At 41.0% G+C, this 19,397-nt stretch overlaps 1 protein-coding gene across 9 annotated transcripts in view; it reads left to right on the top strand.

Moving 5' to 3' along the window:
• Positions 1–5,944: 5,944 nt before the first annotated feature.
• The window catches only part of LOC124149792 (myotubularin-related protein 13-like), a 135,623-nt gene continuing 122,170 nt past the window's right edge, over positions 5,945–19,397 (top strand). For 6 of the 9 annotated variants that reach the window (XM_048385931.1, XM_048385923.1, XM_048385925.1 and 3 more), the window contains exon 1: positions 5,945–6,121. In XM_048385931.1, coding sequence (XP_048241888.1) covers positions 6,067–6,121 — 55 coding nt within the window. In that variant the 5' untranslated portion in view covers positions 5,945–6,066. The remainder of the gene's footprint in view (positions 6,122–19,397) is intronic. The other 3 variants (XM_048385928.1, XM_048385926.1, XM_048385924.1) reach the window with 1 other exon arrangement.

Below are 19,397 nucleotides of genomic sequence, written 5' to 3'. Positions count from 1 at the left end.
TTCAGAGACTAGATTTTAGTCTACCCGTGTCGTAAAAGGCGACTATGATAGGGTGGACAGGCTCGCTGACTCGCTGATGTATGTCATCGATCCCAATTGCGTGGATCGATGCTCATGATGTCAATTCCTGGATTGTCTGGTCCAGACACGATTATTTACCGACCTCCGCCATATAGCTGTGATATTGCTGAGTGCGGCGTTAAAACACAACAACACATGACAACAAAGCAACGAAACAGTCAGCTATAGTCAGGAGGTGCTGTTGTACTGGCAGCCATTTCAAGATCAAGTATCTCGGGTAAGTTGGGTAAACAACCTCATTAGGGCTTCTAATGTCCGTGAGTATTCCAGAATGAATCATGAATCGGACATACAATTTAGACGTGGAGTGATGTTCCTCTAGAATGGCGAGAGATGAGATGTGTCCTTCGTTTCATTTATTTGTCCTGTTATGTCGGGGGCGGTCGGGTAGCCTAGTGGTTAAGCGTTAGCTCGTCACGCCGAAGACCCGGGTTCGATTCCCGACATGGGTGCAATGTGTGAAGCCTATTTCTGGTGTCCCCCGCCGTGATATTGCTGGAATATTGCAAAAAAACGGCGTAAAATAAAACTCACTCACTCACTGTTATGTCGGTTCTTGTTTACCATGTGATCGTGTGCTTGTTTATCAATCACACAGGTTAAGTATACAATCCCCCTCACTGATATAAGTTAATGCCCATCCAGTAACAATGTAACACGTTAACGTTCAGACCGTCCCCAGTGCGCTATGTTTATATTGCTTGGAGTTTGGGCTGATGCTCCGCTCCGTGTAGTTAGTGACCCCTCCGTGGTCCTAGTGGTAGATCGTCCGCCCGGAGAGCGGAAGGTCCGGGGTTCGATCCCCGGTCGCGTCATACCAAAAGACGTTAAAAGATGGTACTTGTTGTGACCCTGTCTGGCGCTCGGCATTAAGGGGCTAAAACAAGGACTGGTCGGCTCGGAGTCAGTATACTGTGTCTGAGTGGGGTATTCATGTTAAACTGCGGCATGGTATCTCAGTGGGCTAGCACTATAAATCGGCATCAGCCCGGACTAGTACAAGCAGCCACATACACACATACGTGCATGCACGTCGCTATATAAGTGCAATAATCTTGGACGCGACGTTAAACCCAATTTCACCTCAACTCACCGTGTAGTTAGTTACGCGTGTGCTGACAGAGCAGGTATACTCCGCTCGGTGTGTATTGTCTGGTATTATTTAAATGTTTCTAAAATGTTCCTAAACAATGACTCCGATGCAGTCCAGACAGCACGGCAGTGTCAATAGCATGCAAAACGTTTTGGGAATTAATGTGTGATCTTGATTGTGAAAGGAGTTTTACTTTCAGAGATGTATTTCAAATGCAACTGCAACTTTCGGTTTTGACTTGTAAACAAAGGGAGACAACTGCACTGGGCATACCACCCGTGACTACAACATATCACATATTATACGGGCGCTTCAAAACTTGTCCAGAAGAAAGCGTGGTCAATTGTTGACATGCAATTCTCAATTCTACAATGACAGTGAGGAATCCTTGACCGTGAGGAGTCAATAAAGAGTTCCATCTGAAATTTGTCATGGAGATAAACATACTGTGTTTTAATGTTGAAAATTGACAGTCATATTATCTCCATTGGGCTGTCCCAAAGTCCAACAAATGATACACATGCACGAGCTACGTGTAAATGCTGGTGCCGTGCTGAACATAGTGTGGGTGTTAAGGTACAAGTGAATGAGTGAGTATGGTTTTACGCCGCTTTTAGCAATATTCCAGCAACATCACGGCGAGGGACACCAGAAATGGGCTTCACACATTGTACCCATGTCGGGAATCGAACCCGGGTCTTCGGCGTGACGAGCTAACGCTTTAACCACTAGGCTACCCGACCGCCCCGTTAAGGTACAACGAAAGGAGACCAATGTTTCGATAGTAATCACCCCGAGAATGAATTGTCTACAGGCCCTTTGATGACACGTGATCTAAGCTAGAGTATTTGTGTTTATTATTGTGTGGATATTGATAACAGGGTCTTTCGCTGACAGAAGCGTATTAGGTTTCAAAATATTTGGAAACATATAACTTTTGGTTGTATGTAACTTTATCTGAAAGCGATATAAGCTGGACAAATTAACAAAAAGAAGTAAGGATAAGATATTTGGTTGAACAACTTCTTTATTACAATTAGGAGCGACGTTTCGGTGTAGGTTCTAACATCGTTATCAAGCAAGTGATGTACAGTGAGTGAGTAAGTATGGTTTTACGCCGCTTTAAGCAATATTCCAGCAATATCACGGCGGGGGACACCAGAAATGGGCTTCACACATTGTACCCATGTCGCGATTCGAACCTGGGTCTCCGACGTGACGAGCAAACGCTTTAACCACTAGGCTACCAGACCGCCCCTCATGTACAGAGTATGGTTGACAAGTAAATGTATATATACAGGATAGGACGCAGTGAAACGTCGCCCCTAATTGTAATAAAGAAGTTGTTCATCCATATAACTTATCCGTGCTTAGTACACCAACTTCTAGATAACAAAAAGAATACTGTTCATTTTCGATTTGGTTCACGTCAGACACTTTACATTTCCAAATTTCGCAAGGTATTATATTAAAATGGCGACAGCATAAAGCGAGTAACCGAGGTCCTTACAATACTATTCAAATATTTCTTACATTAAAGAATGTTTTAAACTGTACAAAATAAACCATGCCAGGACTGGTAATACATGGCTATATTCATATGTATGAATATATAACTATAACTATATAACTATATATCCATGTATCTGTCAGTGTGTTCAAGAGTAAACAGTGAATAACGCCGACACACGTGACTATGTATCGGAGAGAGTGAGCATGGTTTTACGCCGCATTTAGCAAAATATCACAGCAAGATCAGTGCGGGGGAGTACAGAAATGGACTCGGGGTGGGGGTGGGGGTGTAACCAGATCTCCTCCGTGGTCTAGTGGATAGAGCGCTTGCCTGGATTGCGGAACCTCGTTGTTCGATCCCTGTCTAGGTTATACCAAAAGACGTTAAAATATGGTACTTGTTATTACCCTGCCTAGCGCTCGGCACTAAGGGGCTTAAACAAGGAGTGGTCGGTTCGGAGTCAGTATACTGTGTCTTAGTGGGGTATTCATGTTAAACTGCGGCATTGTTTCTTAGTGGGCTAGCAAGTACAATACCTGCATCGGTCCGGACTAGAATAAACAATGATCTTGATCGCGATTTAAACTTCACAACTTCTTTATTGTACTGTACTAGCGATGTTTCGATTTAGATTCTAATACCGTTGTATTTGCTTGACATAATAAAGAAGCTGTTATCCATATAAAAAATGTCTGTTATGTCAACCGTCAACTTCTGAGAAATGCCAATCAAACAATTCAAAGAGTGAACATTTTAGCTGTTTGTATTTGTATTAGTCGTTTGGCCGCTGGATGTACTTCTCGTGGATGTAGTTTTCATTTTTAAATAATAAGGAACTGGAATGTAAATACACAGTGGAGCTCGTCAGCTAACCCCTGGTTAACTGCCCCATCAGTCAGACATTAAATAAAATATATTGAATATAGGTGGGAAGTTTTTGAATATTTTTAGATCTATGTACGACAACATCACGGCTTGTGTAAAATAGTGTCATACTTTGCTACAACAATGGATTAATGCAAGGGGACATTTTATCGCCTCTGTTATTAATGTTTTAATATGAGGGCCTTGAATCGTATTTACAAAATGATAAGTTAAAGGAATATTTATACATTAACGTTGTTATTATTTGAAGATGATATGGTTATATTTAACGATTCTGCAAATAGATTACAAATCTGTTTCGGCGGATCTAGACTTGTTATTCTCTTGCATTGGCAATTTATATTTACAGGCCAGTAGAGTTTTGTGATAAATGGGGTCTTAGGGTAAATATCAAAAGTGGTTGTATTTAAAAAGTCAGTACATGTATTGTACGGTAAAAGATAATTTTATCTATAAATATGAAGCTACTGATTATCGGCCAATGTCAATTATTAGAATAATAAATACACTTATTTATTAATCTGAGAAAAGCCTTGAAGCATGTAATGCACTTTTAAAGTCGGTACGAAGGCATATATTAGATATAAAAAACATCTTCAGAATTATTCGATATATGTGTATCACCTGTAATAAATTACGGTCGTAAAGTCAGACATATTTAGTATCTATAACCTATGACATGTAAATTCATTTTAATGTATTAATGACATGTAATATATACATTTTATTTGACCGCCTCCGTGGTCTAGTGGTTGAGCTTCCGCCCGGAAAGGGGAAGGTCCGAGGTTCGATCCCCGGTCGCGTCATACCAACAGACTTGGACGCGACGTTAAACCAATTTCACCTCAAGTCATATTATATGTACAGTCTTTTAAATGTATTAATGACATATTATATGTACAGTCTTTTTAATATATTAACGACATATTAAATGTACATTCTTTACAATGTATTAATGACATCTTATTTGTACATTTTGTTAAATTATTTAGCTACATATTATATCTACATTTTGTTTAATGTATTTGTGAGATAATATATGTACATTTTCTTAATATTGCTCATATCAACGTGTGCCAAAGAATGTACATTATAGAATGAGGATTAGAATGTGAAGGAATGAATACTCTTTCTGATTATCTGTCATCAAATGTTGGACCAAACCGTGTTAATGTAGGTAACAGTTAGTGGGTTATCTGTGCCATCAGCCATGTAGTTTGTTGTTTCAAGCTGTCTGTGTGATGGTAAGTGAGTTTGGTTTAACGCCGCTTTAACATTATTCCAGTTATATCACGGCGTGGGAGGAAAACCCGAAATGATGCAGGTCTCAGACGTTTACCACTTCAATGAGGTGAAGCCCGCGGGCACGGATATGGTGATGACAAACCTGGAAACATAATCGGGGCGAACCGGGATTCGAACCCACAATCATAGGTTTCTGGCGTGCCTAAGGGACGCAACTCTGCACAGCGAATCGCGGCGCCTTAGACGACTGGGCCACCCGTGCCCCCTCTTACTGATGGGAGGGAACCAGCTCCATGATCAAATAAAGACAATGATGGCACCATCATCGTTAATACAGTAAAGATTTGCATCACTAATTTGATTCCCCGAGTAATTCACAATGCATCCGTTCGACGTGAACGAAAATAATGATCACAATATGTTTGTTAAGTCAGTAAATTACTACATTAAAGATTTGCATCACCAATTTTATTCCCGAGTAAATTAATACAAATGTGTACATTTCGAGCAACGCGAAATAATTCGCTATTCAATTCGAACGTACGTCACATCACGTGATCCGTGACGCTGTGCAGTCGACCGTGGTATGTTATTCGATAAGGTGAGCTGTGGATTCGCCCTGATGCGTGACGTACCACACGCGAACGGCGAGTATTTTGACAGGTGCCTGCTCTCTCTTCCGTGACAGAATTCCTGCGGAAGCACACAAATTTGCCCGTGGCTGCAAATCAACTTACTCCTCTGATATCGTTCGTTTAAATCAATTAGACTTTAGCATGAGGTGTCTGTTCGTTCACAGGCACTGCACGAATAAGACGCTGAGTTAAAATAGTTTAAAATATTGAATTTAGAAATGAACATATTTAAGTCAAATTCATTTCGAGTTTTAGATTTATATAATGCAATTGATTCTGTACATGAACATGTTTATCAATTCTTATAATAGAACTATAATAATATTGCGAAAAATAATATATAATAAGTCACATTAAAGTGTTTACGGTTCAATAAAGTTGAAACCTTGGCAGGATTTTAAAGAAATATCTTCGATTTAAACTGACACCGGATTGTATAACATTATTTCGATACCATGAATGAGTCGAGTGAAATCAAGAGTTGTTTCCCTTTCACCGAGATATGCCGGAAACGCAAGAAATGCTCAGTGCCGTGCGCCGTCAAGTCGGGAATCAAAATGGCGACGTAAAGATGGGACGAGGTTACTGGATAGCAATATTTGGGAAATAGTGCGATGTCTCGGTTGGCTGACTACTTCGCCATTATTGGATATGATCACGAGAAAGACCGTAAGTACATTTCACTCTCTCTGTGTCCGTTGTGCGTCCCCAGGACCAAAATCGGGGTCAATCGGAAGTGCTACACGGAGGCAGTGAATCTTGCGATGTTGTCTGCTTCCGAGCGCTGACTCACAGGTACCTGCAAAGGTGTCAGATTTGACGCACGTGACGCATTTCTTTGCGACATGGAGTATTTTGATTCCGATTGAACAATTTCAGCAAATATTTTGGAGGCACGGGATGCATTTGCGTTAAATATGTCATTAATCGTTGACAGGTGATACGCAGACGAGCCTGTTACTTCGTGATATGTACCTAATGTCAGTTTAAGAACTGTTACCATTGACAACATGCCTTTAGAACACATTTCACTGTCTCCGATGTACGAGATGCTGTCATGCTTAAGTGTATGTTTCCCTCTGCTCTGCTGTGTTACAACCGCCACACCAAAGATGAAGTATTCACAGGGTCTGTCACAGTAGTCCTCAAGGGGATTCCAGAGCAGCTTCAGCCATCAGCCACCTATGCTGTCAGAAGGAGTACTCAGGGGGTCAAATGGTTATGGCTGCGTGTCATGATACCCGGTCATAACACAAACCATTTCTTATGCCATCAACTACTGGTCTATTTCAGGCCTTGAAGTTGAGGTTGTTGGTTACGTATGGTTACAGTATTAACATAACATTCATTCATTCACCCTGTACTTAGGAAAGCATTTCCATTTATGACCACGATAACATGACATGATTATGAGTTTTTCTTAATGTTTCTTAATTATTATTCTTTTATATCCTTTAGATAATTTTCTAAGTTTGTTTCAGATTCTCACTGTCATGTTACCACAATATAATTTATATGATTATGACATTGACAAAAATACCACAGATCAATGTGTGACTTTGTAAAGGTCAGAGTCTAAACTACCAAATGCAGTTATTTTTATATACTGCAAACCTGCTATGGGTCGCCTTGCAACCTGAAAAGTATTCATTTCCTGGTTTGTGTCCAGGGTTTGGAGTTATCAGAAATGCATTAAAACGGGTCTTACTTCCTTTATAGCTAGGTCATTTCCTTATTTTGTGATCACATTTCTACCCATTGGTGTAATTAAGGGATTATCCATGCTATTGCTGTTCATAAATACCCCAATTGATTTACTTGGAACTAAAAATTGGAAACGTGGAGATTTTTAAGACCGAGTGCAAGTGTGGAGGTTTAAACATGGGAAAGTCAAGAAAACTGACATCGATATCATCATCAGTGATAACATAGGAGATACGAAAGATTCTGAAACTTTTCATGTTAATCAGTAGAGAAATTCTATGAATTTAATTAAATATGGCAAGGAACCATTATTACAGTAATTTACCATAATATGTCTATTCTGACATTCTGTAGACAATCATAAAGGTATTGATTAATTCAATACGAGGAAAAAACATACAACCTGAGTTGGTTCTTTCTATCTTGTGTCAGGTATTGAATGAAAATTAGATAATGTCACTTTTATCTATAATGCTTGAGCAAGTATCTGACGAATGTCAATATTGTTGAATTGAGCATGTCCAAATGCTATTCATTTCCACTTGTTTTCACACATATGATATATGGCATTAATTCCTTTCTGCGATGCTGCATGTGGTGTCTGGGTAATTTGATGACTTGACATTTAGATATGTTTAGCATGAGCCAAAAGCAGGTGGAGAACTTGTGGCTATGAGAGCTTCATTTCAGACCTAAAGGATCACAATACATGTACGCCAACTGGAGAAAAAAACAAGCAGGTATAGAAGGGAAGGACTGTTGCACTGCAGCTTTATTCATGATGAAGGCAGCCAGAAATTCCTTAGAATGCAAGCAGGGATGCAACTTAAAGCCAAACTTTTCTGTACCAAGCAATCATAGCCATGGTCGCTATGCCTTAATGCTTGAATTGGTGCATCATTGTTTTATTAAGAGTGAGTGAGTTGGGTTTAACACCGCTTTTAACAGTATTCCAGTTATATCACGGCGTGTCAGCTAATGTCATGAATATGGGAGGAAAGCCCGAAGTGATGCAGGTCTCAGACGTTTACCACAACAGTGAAACCCACGAGCACGGGTAGAAACATAATCAGGGCGATTCTGGATTCGAACCCACAATCATAGGTTTCTGACAAGCCCAGGGGACGCAGCTCAGCACAGCTAATCACGACGCCTTAGACTGGGCCACCCGTGCCCCTGTTTTATTAAGAAGTATTTACAGATCTTGTACCAAAATGGAATCCTTAATATGAGTAAATAGTTATCGGGTTGTATATCATCAGAGTTCATGCATACTGACAAGTTACAGTTTGCTATCAGTCATGATAGAAAGTCATTTCTTTAACAGATTCCATAATAGTAGTAATTTCAATTTGTAAAAATTAACAAATTACCAGTAATATGACATAAATTAAATCAATACAGAACTGTATTCATGTTCTGCTGGTTTGAAAGACAACCTATAAATATAGGAATTTCCCAAGCTTACAATCTCACCAGCCCTAAGGCATGTACCGGGTAGGGATATTAGACCTGCCTGCTCTTCGTTAGTAGGCAGAATTCTGTATGTGGATATGTGTTGAAGTACTCAAGTACTGTTTCTGTAGTGTTTACCCCAGGGCAATGAGGTAACAGTGTGATAGCAACACATGTACACAGAACAGATAAATCTTAATATCTATCAAATTTGACAGTAATCCTGCTAGTCCCACTAACCCGACCACGATGCTCTGGGGGCCATCCTCAGCTGACGCTCCCCAGAGACGTCCAAGTGTGGGACAGTAGGCTGATAGGCAAGTAATGATTGTCAATTACCGCTACTACTTGTGATGAAATTACCATGGATTGGAAGGTTATTCAGTATACAACAGGGACTTGTTTACATAGTGCTGGTGGAATCCGATCTCGCATCACGGCTTAGCAGTGCTTCATTGTGGTCAGCATCAATTGTCTTTCATCATGTTCATTGGAGTTTGTGCAGGTCTCTGTGCTTTTAATAATATTTTTGTTCCATTATTCATAGAGAGGATCAATGAGCTATCGGAACATCTCTCTTCAAATATATATACAAGTGTTCAATTAGTATATTTAAAGAGAGATGTTCCGATATATATATAACAAGGGTATTCAATTAGTATGCCCCACTTGCCGACTCGTGGAAATAAAGTGCCAGGCAAGTGAGAAAGTATAATTTAGTTGCCCTCGGGCAAGTTGGAAAATTGGCAATATTAACTCTGCATTAGTAGATGCATTGTGTGTTAAAATAACTGTGTTTGTCAACTGCAGATAAAGTACTGGACTATTCATTTGACTATTCTGCACATCTTCGAGGCTAATGCTTCAGTTGATAAAGTTTTATTGGTTAAGAATAATTTTTTGTATTGTTCTCTGATTTAGCAGTGCAAGTTGATAATCACTCTGGGCAAGTAATATATACTTACTGTTGTATTATTCATGAGATTACATAATAATTTAATCCTGTTTATGTAGATTAGCAGATTCCTACATGTGGGGGTGTTGGGTTAATCAGGATTTGTAGTGAAATGTGTGATATGAAGTGCAACCCTTAAACATGTCAAATGCTTAATCTGTTGGAAAGATCTTTTATTGCACCATAAAATAATTTATAATGAATAATAATTTAGGCTTAATACTGGCATCTAAATAATTGGTAATTTACTCATCAATATTACTGTGGAAGCATTGTCAGTAATTTGTAGTAATTTTAGAAATGATCAATTGTTGGTGGATGGAAGTGGCCTCCAACTGATGAAGTAGGTAACTGCATCAAATAGAACTGCTATATGTCATGTTTAATCAATTGCTGTGGTGGTGGTTTCAAGTGAAAATCAAACATCCTCCTCTTGAAATAACTCAATTTCACACCAGCCACTCAGTGTACCCAGATTACTGAAGAATGTGTTGATACCGGCCATGGCCTACCACTCCATACCCTATTGTAGTGAGTGCCTAATAGTACTGTGAGATTGACTTAGGCAGTACACCTGCAGCACTCAACTAGCACTGTGTGTTGTGTTACAGTCCAGTACTGTATCTGGCTGGGTGTTGACAGCGTACAGGTCACATGCCTATAAACAGGTGTTAGTTAGCCTTGTGGCTGTATGCATGGCAGCCCTCTAAGTAGAAAACATTTTGGTGACCAAATGCAACAACTTTAATCTGTGATTGGCGGCCTAAATCTATCTCCTACTCACCACTTGGCTACCTAAAAGTCAACGTAACTGGTGACAATATCTGTTTCAGATGTCTGTTGGCTTCTAGAGACTTAGGTTTGATTCTTAAAATGTATATGTTAGGAGCTGCTTGGCTCCCTAATAAACAAACAAAGAACTTAGTGGGCTGCATGGTCCTGAATTTATATCCTTTCCTTGTTTGGAACATTTATGATTATGTCTGTCTCTTTTTATTTGGTGTCACAGCCAAGGAAATACACTCTAGTTTGTCATGGCCAAGGAAATACACTCTAGTTTGTCACGCCCAAGGAAATACACTCTAGTTTGTCACGGCCAAGGAAATACACTCTTGTTTGTCACAGCCAAGGAAATACACTCTAGTTTGTCACGGCCAAGGAAATACACTCTAGTTTGTCACGGACAAGGAAATATGCTCTAGTTTGTCACGGCCAAGGAAATACGCTCTAGTTTGTCACGGCCAGGGAAATACACTCTAGTTTGTCATGGCCAAGGAAATACGCTCTAGTTTGTCACGGACAAGGAAATATGCTCTAGTTTGTCACAGCCAAGGAAATACGCTCTAGTTTGTCATGGCCAAGGAAATACGCTCTAGTTTGTCACGGCCAAGGAAATACGCTCTAGTATGTCACGGCCAAGGAAATACACTCTAGTTTGTCACGGCCAAGGAAATATGCTCTAGTTTGTCACAGCCAAGGAAATACGCTCTAGTTTGTCATGGCCAAGGAAATACACTCTAGTTTGTCACGGCCAAGGAAATACGCTCTAGTTTGTCACGGTCAAGGAAATACACTCTAGTTTGTCACGGCCAAGGAAATACACTCTAGTTTGTCACGGCCAAGGAAATACGCTCTAGTTTGTCACGGCCAAGGAAATACACTCTAGTTTGTCACGGCCAAGGAAATACACTCTAGTTTGTCACGGCCAAGGAAATACTCTCTAGTATGTCACGGCCAAGGAAATACACTCTAGTTTGTCACGGCCAAGGAAATACACTCTAGTTTGTCATGGTCAAGGAAATACGCTCTAGTTTGTCACGGCCAAGGAAATACACTCTAGTTTGTCACGGCCAAGGAAATACACTCCAGTTGTCACAGCCAAGGAAATACACTCTAGTTTGTCACGGCCAAGGAAATACGCTCTAGTTTGTCACGGCCAAGGAAATACGCTCTAGTTTGTCACGGCCAAGGAAATACGCTCTAGTTTGTCACGGACAAGGAAATACGCTCTAGTTTGTCACGGACAGGGAAATACACTCTAGTTTGTCACGGCCAAGGAAATACGCTCTAGTTTGTCACGGCCAAGGAAATACGCTCTAGTTTGTCAAGGCCAAGGAAATACTCTCTAGTATGTCACGGCCAAGGAAATACGCTCTAGTTTGTCACGGCCAAGGAAATACTCTCTAGTATGTCACGGCCAAGGAAATACTCTCTAGTATGTCACGGCCAAGGAAATACACTCTAGTTTGTCACGGCCAAGGAAATACGCTCTAGTTTGTCACGGCCAAGGAAATACGCTCTAGTTTGTCACGGCCAAGGAAATACACTCTAGTTTGTCACGGCCAAGGAAATACTCTCTAGTATGTCACGGCCAAGGAAATACACTCTAGTTTGTCACGGCCAAGGAAATACACTCTAGTTTGTCACGGCCAAGGAAATACACTCTTGTTTGTCACTGTCAAGGAAATACACTCTAGTTTGTCACAACCAAGGAAATTCACTTTTGTTTGTCATGGTCAGGGAAATACACTCTAGTTTGTGATTTGTCTGTTTCGACACAGAAACCTCAAGTTTGAAATACTACTTGTTTTATATTTGTTGGCAGATGTGTGGTGAAGTCTGGCTTAATGTAATGTGGTGTCAATATGTACAGTCAGAAGTTGAAAGAATAATGAAAATGTACTAATGCCATTTTTTTTCTGTAGAAAAATCCAAGGCCATGTTTGTAACCTCGCACAGGCCAAAGGACTAGAAGTAACTACAGCCCTGCATGTCTTATAAGTGACAGTGAAGCTTGCATTCATTCAGTAATGTATTATTAGGATAGTTATGTTTAGTGTAATGAAATAGGGCTAGCTTGTGATGAATGACACTAATGACCATTGATAGATGGTTTCTGTCGGCAGACTGTCCAGCTAAGCATGCCGACCAAACAACCTGCACACCTTCCTGTCACTCACCCGTCCCTGGCTCCTGTGATAGTAACCCTAGCTGTCAGGTAGCTTCCCTCCCACAACAGGACTTAGTGGCATGGTGTTAGACTAACGCTTAGTCTCTGAAAACATAATTTGGATAGCGACAAGCAACTACATTTAAATTGAAAAAGAGCCCCAGTGAGACCTGTGTAAAGTCCAGACTTGCTTCATTGAGCCATTATACGAATTACAGTAAGACGTGGGCGGAGGAGGAAATAACATGGTTCAGGGACTGTGCGACACACTGGCAAGGTGTCTCTCCCCCCAGCTTACTCAGTCACCCCTCTCTGAACACGGGCTGTCTAGTATATGTCTCTCTTAGTAGTCTTACAGATACCAGATCCCAGAACATAGGTTTCACCCCCATTCCACCCTCAACCCATTCTCAGCTCCCACAGCCTATATTCATCCCCATATTGCCGAGTGTGGAACTAACACAACAAACAAACAAACAAACAAATCTAGGATGCCAAAAAAAGTCCCCTGGACAGTCCAAATGGGAAAGTAATTATTTTGTTCAAAATTGGGACTTTATTTTGTATTTTTTATATTTACTATTTTCCTAATTTCTGGTGTCCCCTGCTGAGATTCCGCGAATACTGCTAAAAGCGGAGTAAGACCACCCACCCACCCACCCACTCACTCACTCACTCACTCACTCACTCACTCATGAAGTCACTCACTCACTCACTCACTCATGAATTGAATTGAATTGAATTGAATTGGGAATTTTTACTGAAATTTGCTGCAGACCTGGGTCAAGTTACACCAGGAATAGCAGCTCGTAGATAAATCCCCCAACTGTCGTTCCCCCATTAACACTATGCACCAAGATGTCACGCGTACATCAGTCTCTGCCTCTTCTGTGACAAACAAATCAATTATTGATGCTAGCTGGGAGAGACTACAGACACTGGTCTGGGTAGTGCCTTCCGTCATGGACTGTGCATCTGCAGTGTGACTGCGTACATGGCTACATGTACTTCATCGGATAGCATGGGTTTCGATCCCTGACCATGTCATAACCCCTGTACCTCGGATGTAGAGCAAGAGGGAGGGTGTATAGTGTATGCTCAACTTGTGTGTGTTAACTATTAACGTTAACCCACACTGCCACCATTGTCTCATGGGTAGAGCATCTGCATGGAGAGCGGAAGGTCGGTGGTTCTATCCCCTGTGTCATTCTAAAAGACATTAAAGATTGTACTTGTTGTTACCCAGCCTGGTGCTCAGCTTAAAGTGGATAACACAAGGACTGGTCAGCTCGGAGTCTGTATACTGTGTCAGATTCGGGTATCCATGTTAAACTTTGGCATGGTATCTCAGTGGGCAAGCGCTATAAAACCGGACTAGTACAAGCAGACAAACAGACACTCACATCCATGAACGTGGTTATATAAGTGCAATAATCTTGTACATTTATCCCCATTTCATCTCACGTACATGGACAAGGGATCTACTGTTACCTGAAAGTTGAGAACCGATTTGGGGAGGTCCCAAGGGTTGGGGGTCTTATTTAGACAAATTACTTTCGTATTTTTGGAGGATTTTATCGTTCTTCCAAATTTGAAACATACATATATGACATTTTGAAGTCATTGTCCAAGAAAATAAATTGATTGGGCGTCCTGAAGGGTCATCCCTGAATACCAAGAACTTAATCTGATATCTTTAAGAATCCAAATGATGACAACATAGGAAGACAACCTCTAGTAATAGCCAGTTACTACTAGCTTCAGGATACTACGGGATACCATTTATATTACAGGCTTTTGTGAAATTTTATCTCTGGTCCATGTGGATTTTGGCTAGGTAGTTTACTCTGAAGACCCCTAATATTTTAATATAAGAATCATGATGTCAAATGACAATGCCCCTTTTCATGTTTCTTGTCTGGGGCCTGGATCCAGTTAAATGTGAACATGATGTCAGGTATCCAGTGTACTCTGAATCATGGAATGAACAGGACACGTATATACCAGATCACTTCCTAGATGCTTTCACTCAGACCCTGAAAGATTTGCACATTCGAAATTGGCATTTTTCCTCATCAGTACCCAAAAAACTATCAAGTTATCCCATCTTTTAAGAGAACACAGAATTTGTCAGTTTTGTGAGTTAAACACTGTAGAAAGTGAGAACCATTTCTTGCTACTTTGTCCGTTGTATGCTGAACTCAGAAAACAGTTCATTGATAAATATTATATCCATTATCCATGTTTACAGAAATTTGTTTCATTAATGTCAAGTAAGAATGTAGTAATAACAAAAAAAACTGTCAATGTACATATTGCATGCTATGAAGCTGAGAAATTCCACAACATGTGTTATGTTATAAATGTATATACACCCATTACTGTGTAACATGTACTATAGGCCTTAGTCCTGCACCATGACTGTGGAATCTATATTTTTTAGGTATTTTTTTTACTAAAAGCCTGGGCAAGTCTAGATCAAACTAACAAAGTCTTGTTTGCTCTATTCCACGTATGAAAACAGCAGAAGAGGAAAGGTTCTTTCAAAGATGGTTTTTTTAAAATATTTTAAAGACAAGTTTTTATTGACTAAGTGTTAGTCTATAGAGGCCTATGGCCTCTCAGTATTATGAATAAACACATATATTGAATCACAGGTTAAATACTTAATTCCTGTCAGATTGTCCACGAAGGAAGTGATATCACATTGCAATGATATTTACTACTGTTTTAATCGATCAACAGGATCCAGCCTGTGTCGTGCTGTGCACAGCGAGTGTGTCATTGGATGTGTGTACTGTCATTACTGTAACATTTACATATTTTGTGCAGCTGTTGAAACTCTTGTTACTGCTTCTGTGGTCTTGTTTTTCTTTTTACGGGGAGAGACGCAGTCATTTAATCTTCTATAGTGAACATATTGACTCAGTTTCTGGCCAACAAATGTGGCATATGTGCATAAGGGATTTCATGGGATTTCATGAATATTTCTGACATTTTCTGAATAAGTACCTGAAGCAAGTCCTGAACATAATGAACATACTATCTGAGTATTTACTGTCAACAAAGATCAAATTCTGCTATAATTTGTTCCACCCTACAAGTTTTAGCCTGGAGGTCCATATCACATGTTTAACCCCTCAGTTTTGAGGGTATCCTGGGACATCAGCCAATAACTAGTGTATGTAAACTGTGATAGATCAGAGGAGTCTGTTGTTGATTTCGCTTGTAAATATCGTTCTGTTTTTTATGGTTGTTTTCATAACATTCAAAGGTTATGAAAATAGTTCTAATATGAGCCTGTAGCTAGATGCAATCGAAGAGGATGTTTTCGCTTGGGTTTATCCTGAAATTCGTTTGATTCCTAGTTCTAGGTGTTTAGAATGGATATTCATCAAGACTAGTGGTTGGCGTATGTTTCTTGTGCCAAGAAGTTTTGTGTCGCATAACATGATACTCAATTTGTGTCAGAGACAACATACGAGATACAGTGTGAGCATGACTTGCTTGTCGATCAGTAATACTCACTATGGCTGGTAAAACATGACTGGTAGTTCACGTTTCTACAGTCCTAAAGGCTGTTCCTTATTCCAGGCATTCATCAAGCAATGAATCCACTAAAAAAAACTCTATCTGATTGTTTCTAGTGTGATGGTGGTCAATGGCTACTAATCTGCATAGCCAACGATTTGCCTGTACTTCAGTAGAAGTCAATGGTTCCTTCCTTCTCAGAACCAGCCAGTTCATTCATTCTTTTAATGGGGCGATGGGTAGCCTAGTGGTTTATGCGTTCGCTCGTTATGCCAAAGACCCGGGTTCGATTCCCCACAATGTGTGAAGCCCATTTCTGGTGTCCCCTGCCATGATTATTCTGGAATATTGCGAAAAGCGTAATAAAACCCAACTCACTCACTTGTTCTTTTGACACTTTTTGAAACCAAATGCTGCCAAAGGTATTTTCATTCTTCAGCATGTTCAGTGGTCAAAGTATGGTCAGTTTTCTGTATTCTTTATTTGACTGTGACCCCAACAGTCCCATCCTTCTTTAAGAAAGGCAAACTGGTTTAATCATTTTGCAAAATGAGACCAGTTTGTTCATTCTTCAAACCAAGACCAGTTGAAGTACTTGATGAATGATCCCATCAAGTGGTTTCAACTGGTCTGAGACTGCAATTCTCTCTTCTCTATACCAAGATCAGAGGTATGCTTCTCCTTAGTTGTAGTGCTGCTGTCCTGACCTCCACCTCCACTAGTTAGCAATTGCTGTCTTGACCTCAACCTCCACAAGTTAGCAATTGCTGTCCTGACCTCTACCTCAACTAGTTAGAAGTTGCTGTCCTGACCTCAACCTCAACAAAATAGCAATTGCTGTCCTGACCTCAACGTCCACTAGTTAGAAGTTGCTGTCCTGACCTCAACCTCCACAAAATAGCAATTGCTGTCCCAACCTCAGCCTCCACAAGTTAGCAATTGCTGTCTTGACCTCAACCTCCACAAGTTAGCAATTGCTGTCCCAACCTCAGCCTCCACAAGTTAGCAATTGCTGTCTTGACCTCAACCTCCACAAGTTAGCAATTGCTGTGCTGACCTCAACCTCCACTAGTTAGCAGTTGCTGTCCTGACCCCAACCTCCACTGGTTAGCAGTGTTTTGAGGTGCTGTCCTGCCCTCAACTTCTGCTAGTTCTTGCTGCCTGTAAGGCAGAAGTGTTATGAGGTGCTGTCAGTTCTTAATTAACTCCCAAGTTGTGGTTGGTATGTGGGTCCAGTAATGTGATCTGCTCTGCAGGAATGTACCAGACACTGCTCCCTGGCTTCACAGCCACACACATAATCAGCAGTGTTTATCTCAAGATGTTCCTCTGATATTATCTCTTCAGCTACCCCCTGCAACCCCCTGCCATCATCCAGCCTCTACCTCCAGGTACTCCCAAAACACACACCCTACACACCCAGTACCTCCTACACGAAACACCCCAACCACCCTCAGATACCCCCTGCTATCCCCACAGCCACCCTTCGGTACCCCTTGCAACCAATCCATTCGCCATTCTCCTGCAACCAACAGGTACCATCAGCAACTCCCCCAAACCACAAGCTACCACACCTACGCCCTTGACACCCCCAGCTCCCCACCAACCGAGCTTGACACCCCCATCTACCCCACCAACCCCCAGCTCCCCACAAGCCCCCAGCTACCCAACAAGCCCCTTGACACCCCCAACTCCCCACCAACCGGACTTGACACCCCCACCGCCTTCACACCCCCAGCTCCCCACAAGCCCCCAGCTACCCAACAAGCCCCTTGAATGACACCCCCAGCTACCGCACCAACCCACACACCCCCAGCTACCACACCAACCCCCTGCTACCCCACCAACCCACACACCCCCAGCTCCCCACAAGCCCTGACCTACCCAACAAGCCCCTTGAAACCCCCAGCTACCATACCAACACATGCCTCTGTGATCTGATCTAGTCCAGGCTTTCCCTGTATTGGCCCTATCAGCAGGTGCTTCGGTCCCTCCTTTCAACATGGTGGGTTGTTGCATCAGCATGTGCTCTAACTTTATCTATTTGACTCTGGATGAAGGAATTGCACATGTGTCCTCTGAGCTTAAGCCACCTCAAATTAAGCATGTAGTCACTGGAGTTTTTATCATCAACTGTGTGGAACTGGCAGCACTATTTACGAGGTTTGATGACCAGTGATAAAGAAATAACAATTTATGATTTCTCACTGTATGCAGTCTAACCACCAGTACTCCATTAAGCACTATTCTAGTCAGGTTTCCTCTGGTCTAGTACCATCAGCTTATCCTCTTTTAGTCCACATAGTAAGTTGGTTGGTTGTTGTTGTTTAACGCCGCATTCAGCAATATTCCAGCTATATGACAGTGGTCTGTAAATAATCGAGTCTGGACTGGACAATCCAGTTATCGATATCATGAGCATCGATCGACGCAATTGGAATCGATGCTATGCATCATCCAAGTCAGCAAGCCTGACCACCCGATCCCGGTGTCGCCACGACAAGCATAGTCACCGTTTATGGCAAGCATGGGTTGCTGAAGACCTGTTCTACGGGAACCACATAGTAAGACAAAAATCCACTTACAACAAATACAAGTTGGGACTAGTAGACTCAAAAGTATTTGACACAGACTATATGTCATGTATTTATACCATAGACAAACAGACCTAATAGGCATTGTTCTACATTCATGAAGTGGGCATATTTCTGTTTTTCTAAAACCTTGGTTAGTCTGTCAAAACAAGTTTGCAGTCCACTCATCCAAACTGGTGGTTTTACATCTTTTTCTGTTGATATTAGTGTTATTATATGGATTATGGTCAGGACTGTGGACTAGATGTTTCGTACATTTAGGTAAGTTTTGGGGCTAGATCAGTCCATTTGAAATGCTTCATGTTGAATGATGACACTAAAGCAAGTTTCAGCAATTCTAACAACAAGTAATGAACTTGTCGTGGCCTTAGGGAAGTTATTGTTAATGTATTATTTTCTTCTATTGTGACTTTTGCTATTGTAACAAACACCCCATCTGTCACTATTTTTGCTCTGGATGTCAGTAGAAATTGCAAATGAAATACTTCCTCAAGTTCACTAACAACTAGACATACAACATGTGTACAAAGAGACTGCCATGTTTTATATGAAAACTGAAAGTAAAAGATTGAATACAAGCTTGTAAAGGCAGCTGATCATGCCTTTTATGAATTGGCATCAAACATTTAGAAAATCAATCTTGTGACCTACTATGACAGCTGTTCCTCATCAGTGCTGTATCGTGATGGCCTACATAACAACACACGGGTACATACTGAAAACAAGGTTGATTGATAGTGCACAGTTAAGTCTCAG

Source organism: Haliotis rufescens, unplaced genomic scaffold (genome assembly GCF_023055435.1).
Source record: "Haliotis rufescens isolate VD_foot unplaced genomic scaffold, xgHalRufe1.0.p SCAF_6, whole genome shotgun sequence".
In the NCBI taxonomy this organism is placed as follows: Eukaryota; Metazoa; Mollusca; class Gastropoda; order Lepetellida; family Haliotidae; genus Haliotis; species Haliotis rufescens.
The sequence above is the reverse complement of the archived record's forward strand: the minus strand, read 5'-3'. Positions and strand labels throughout refer to the sequence as shown.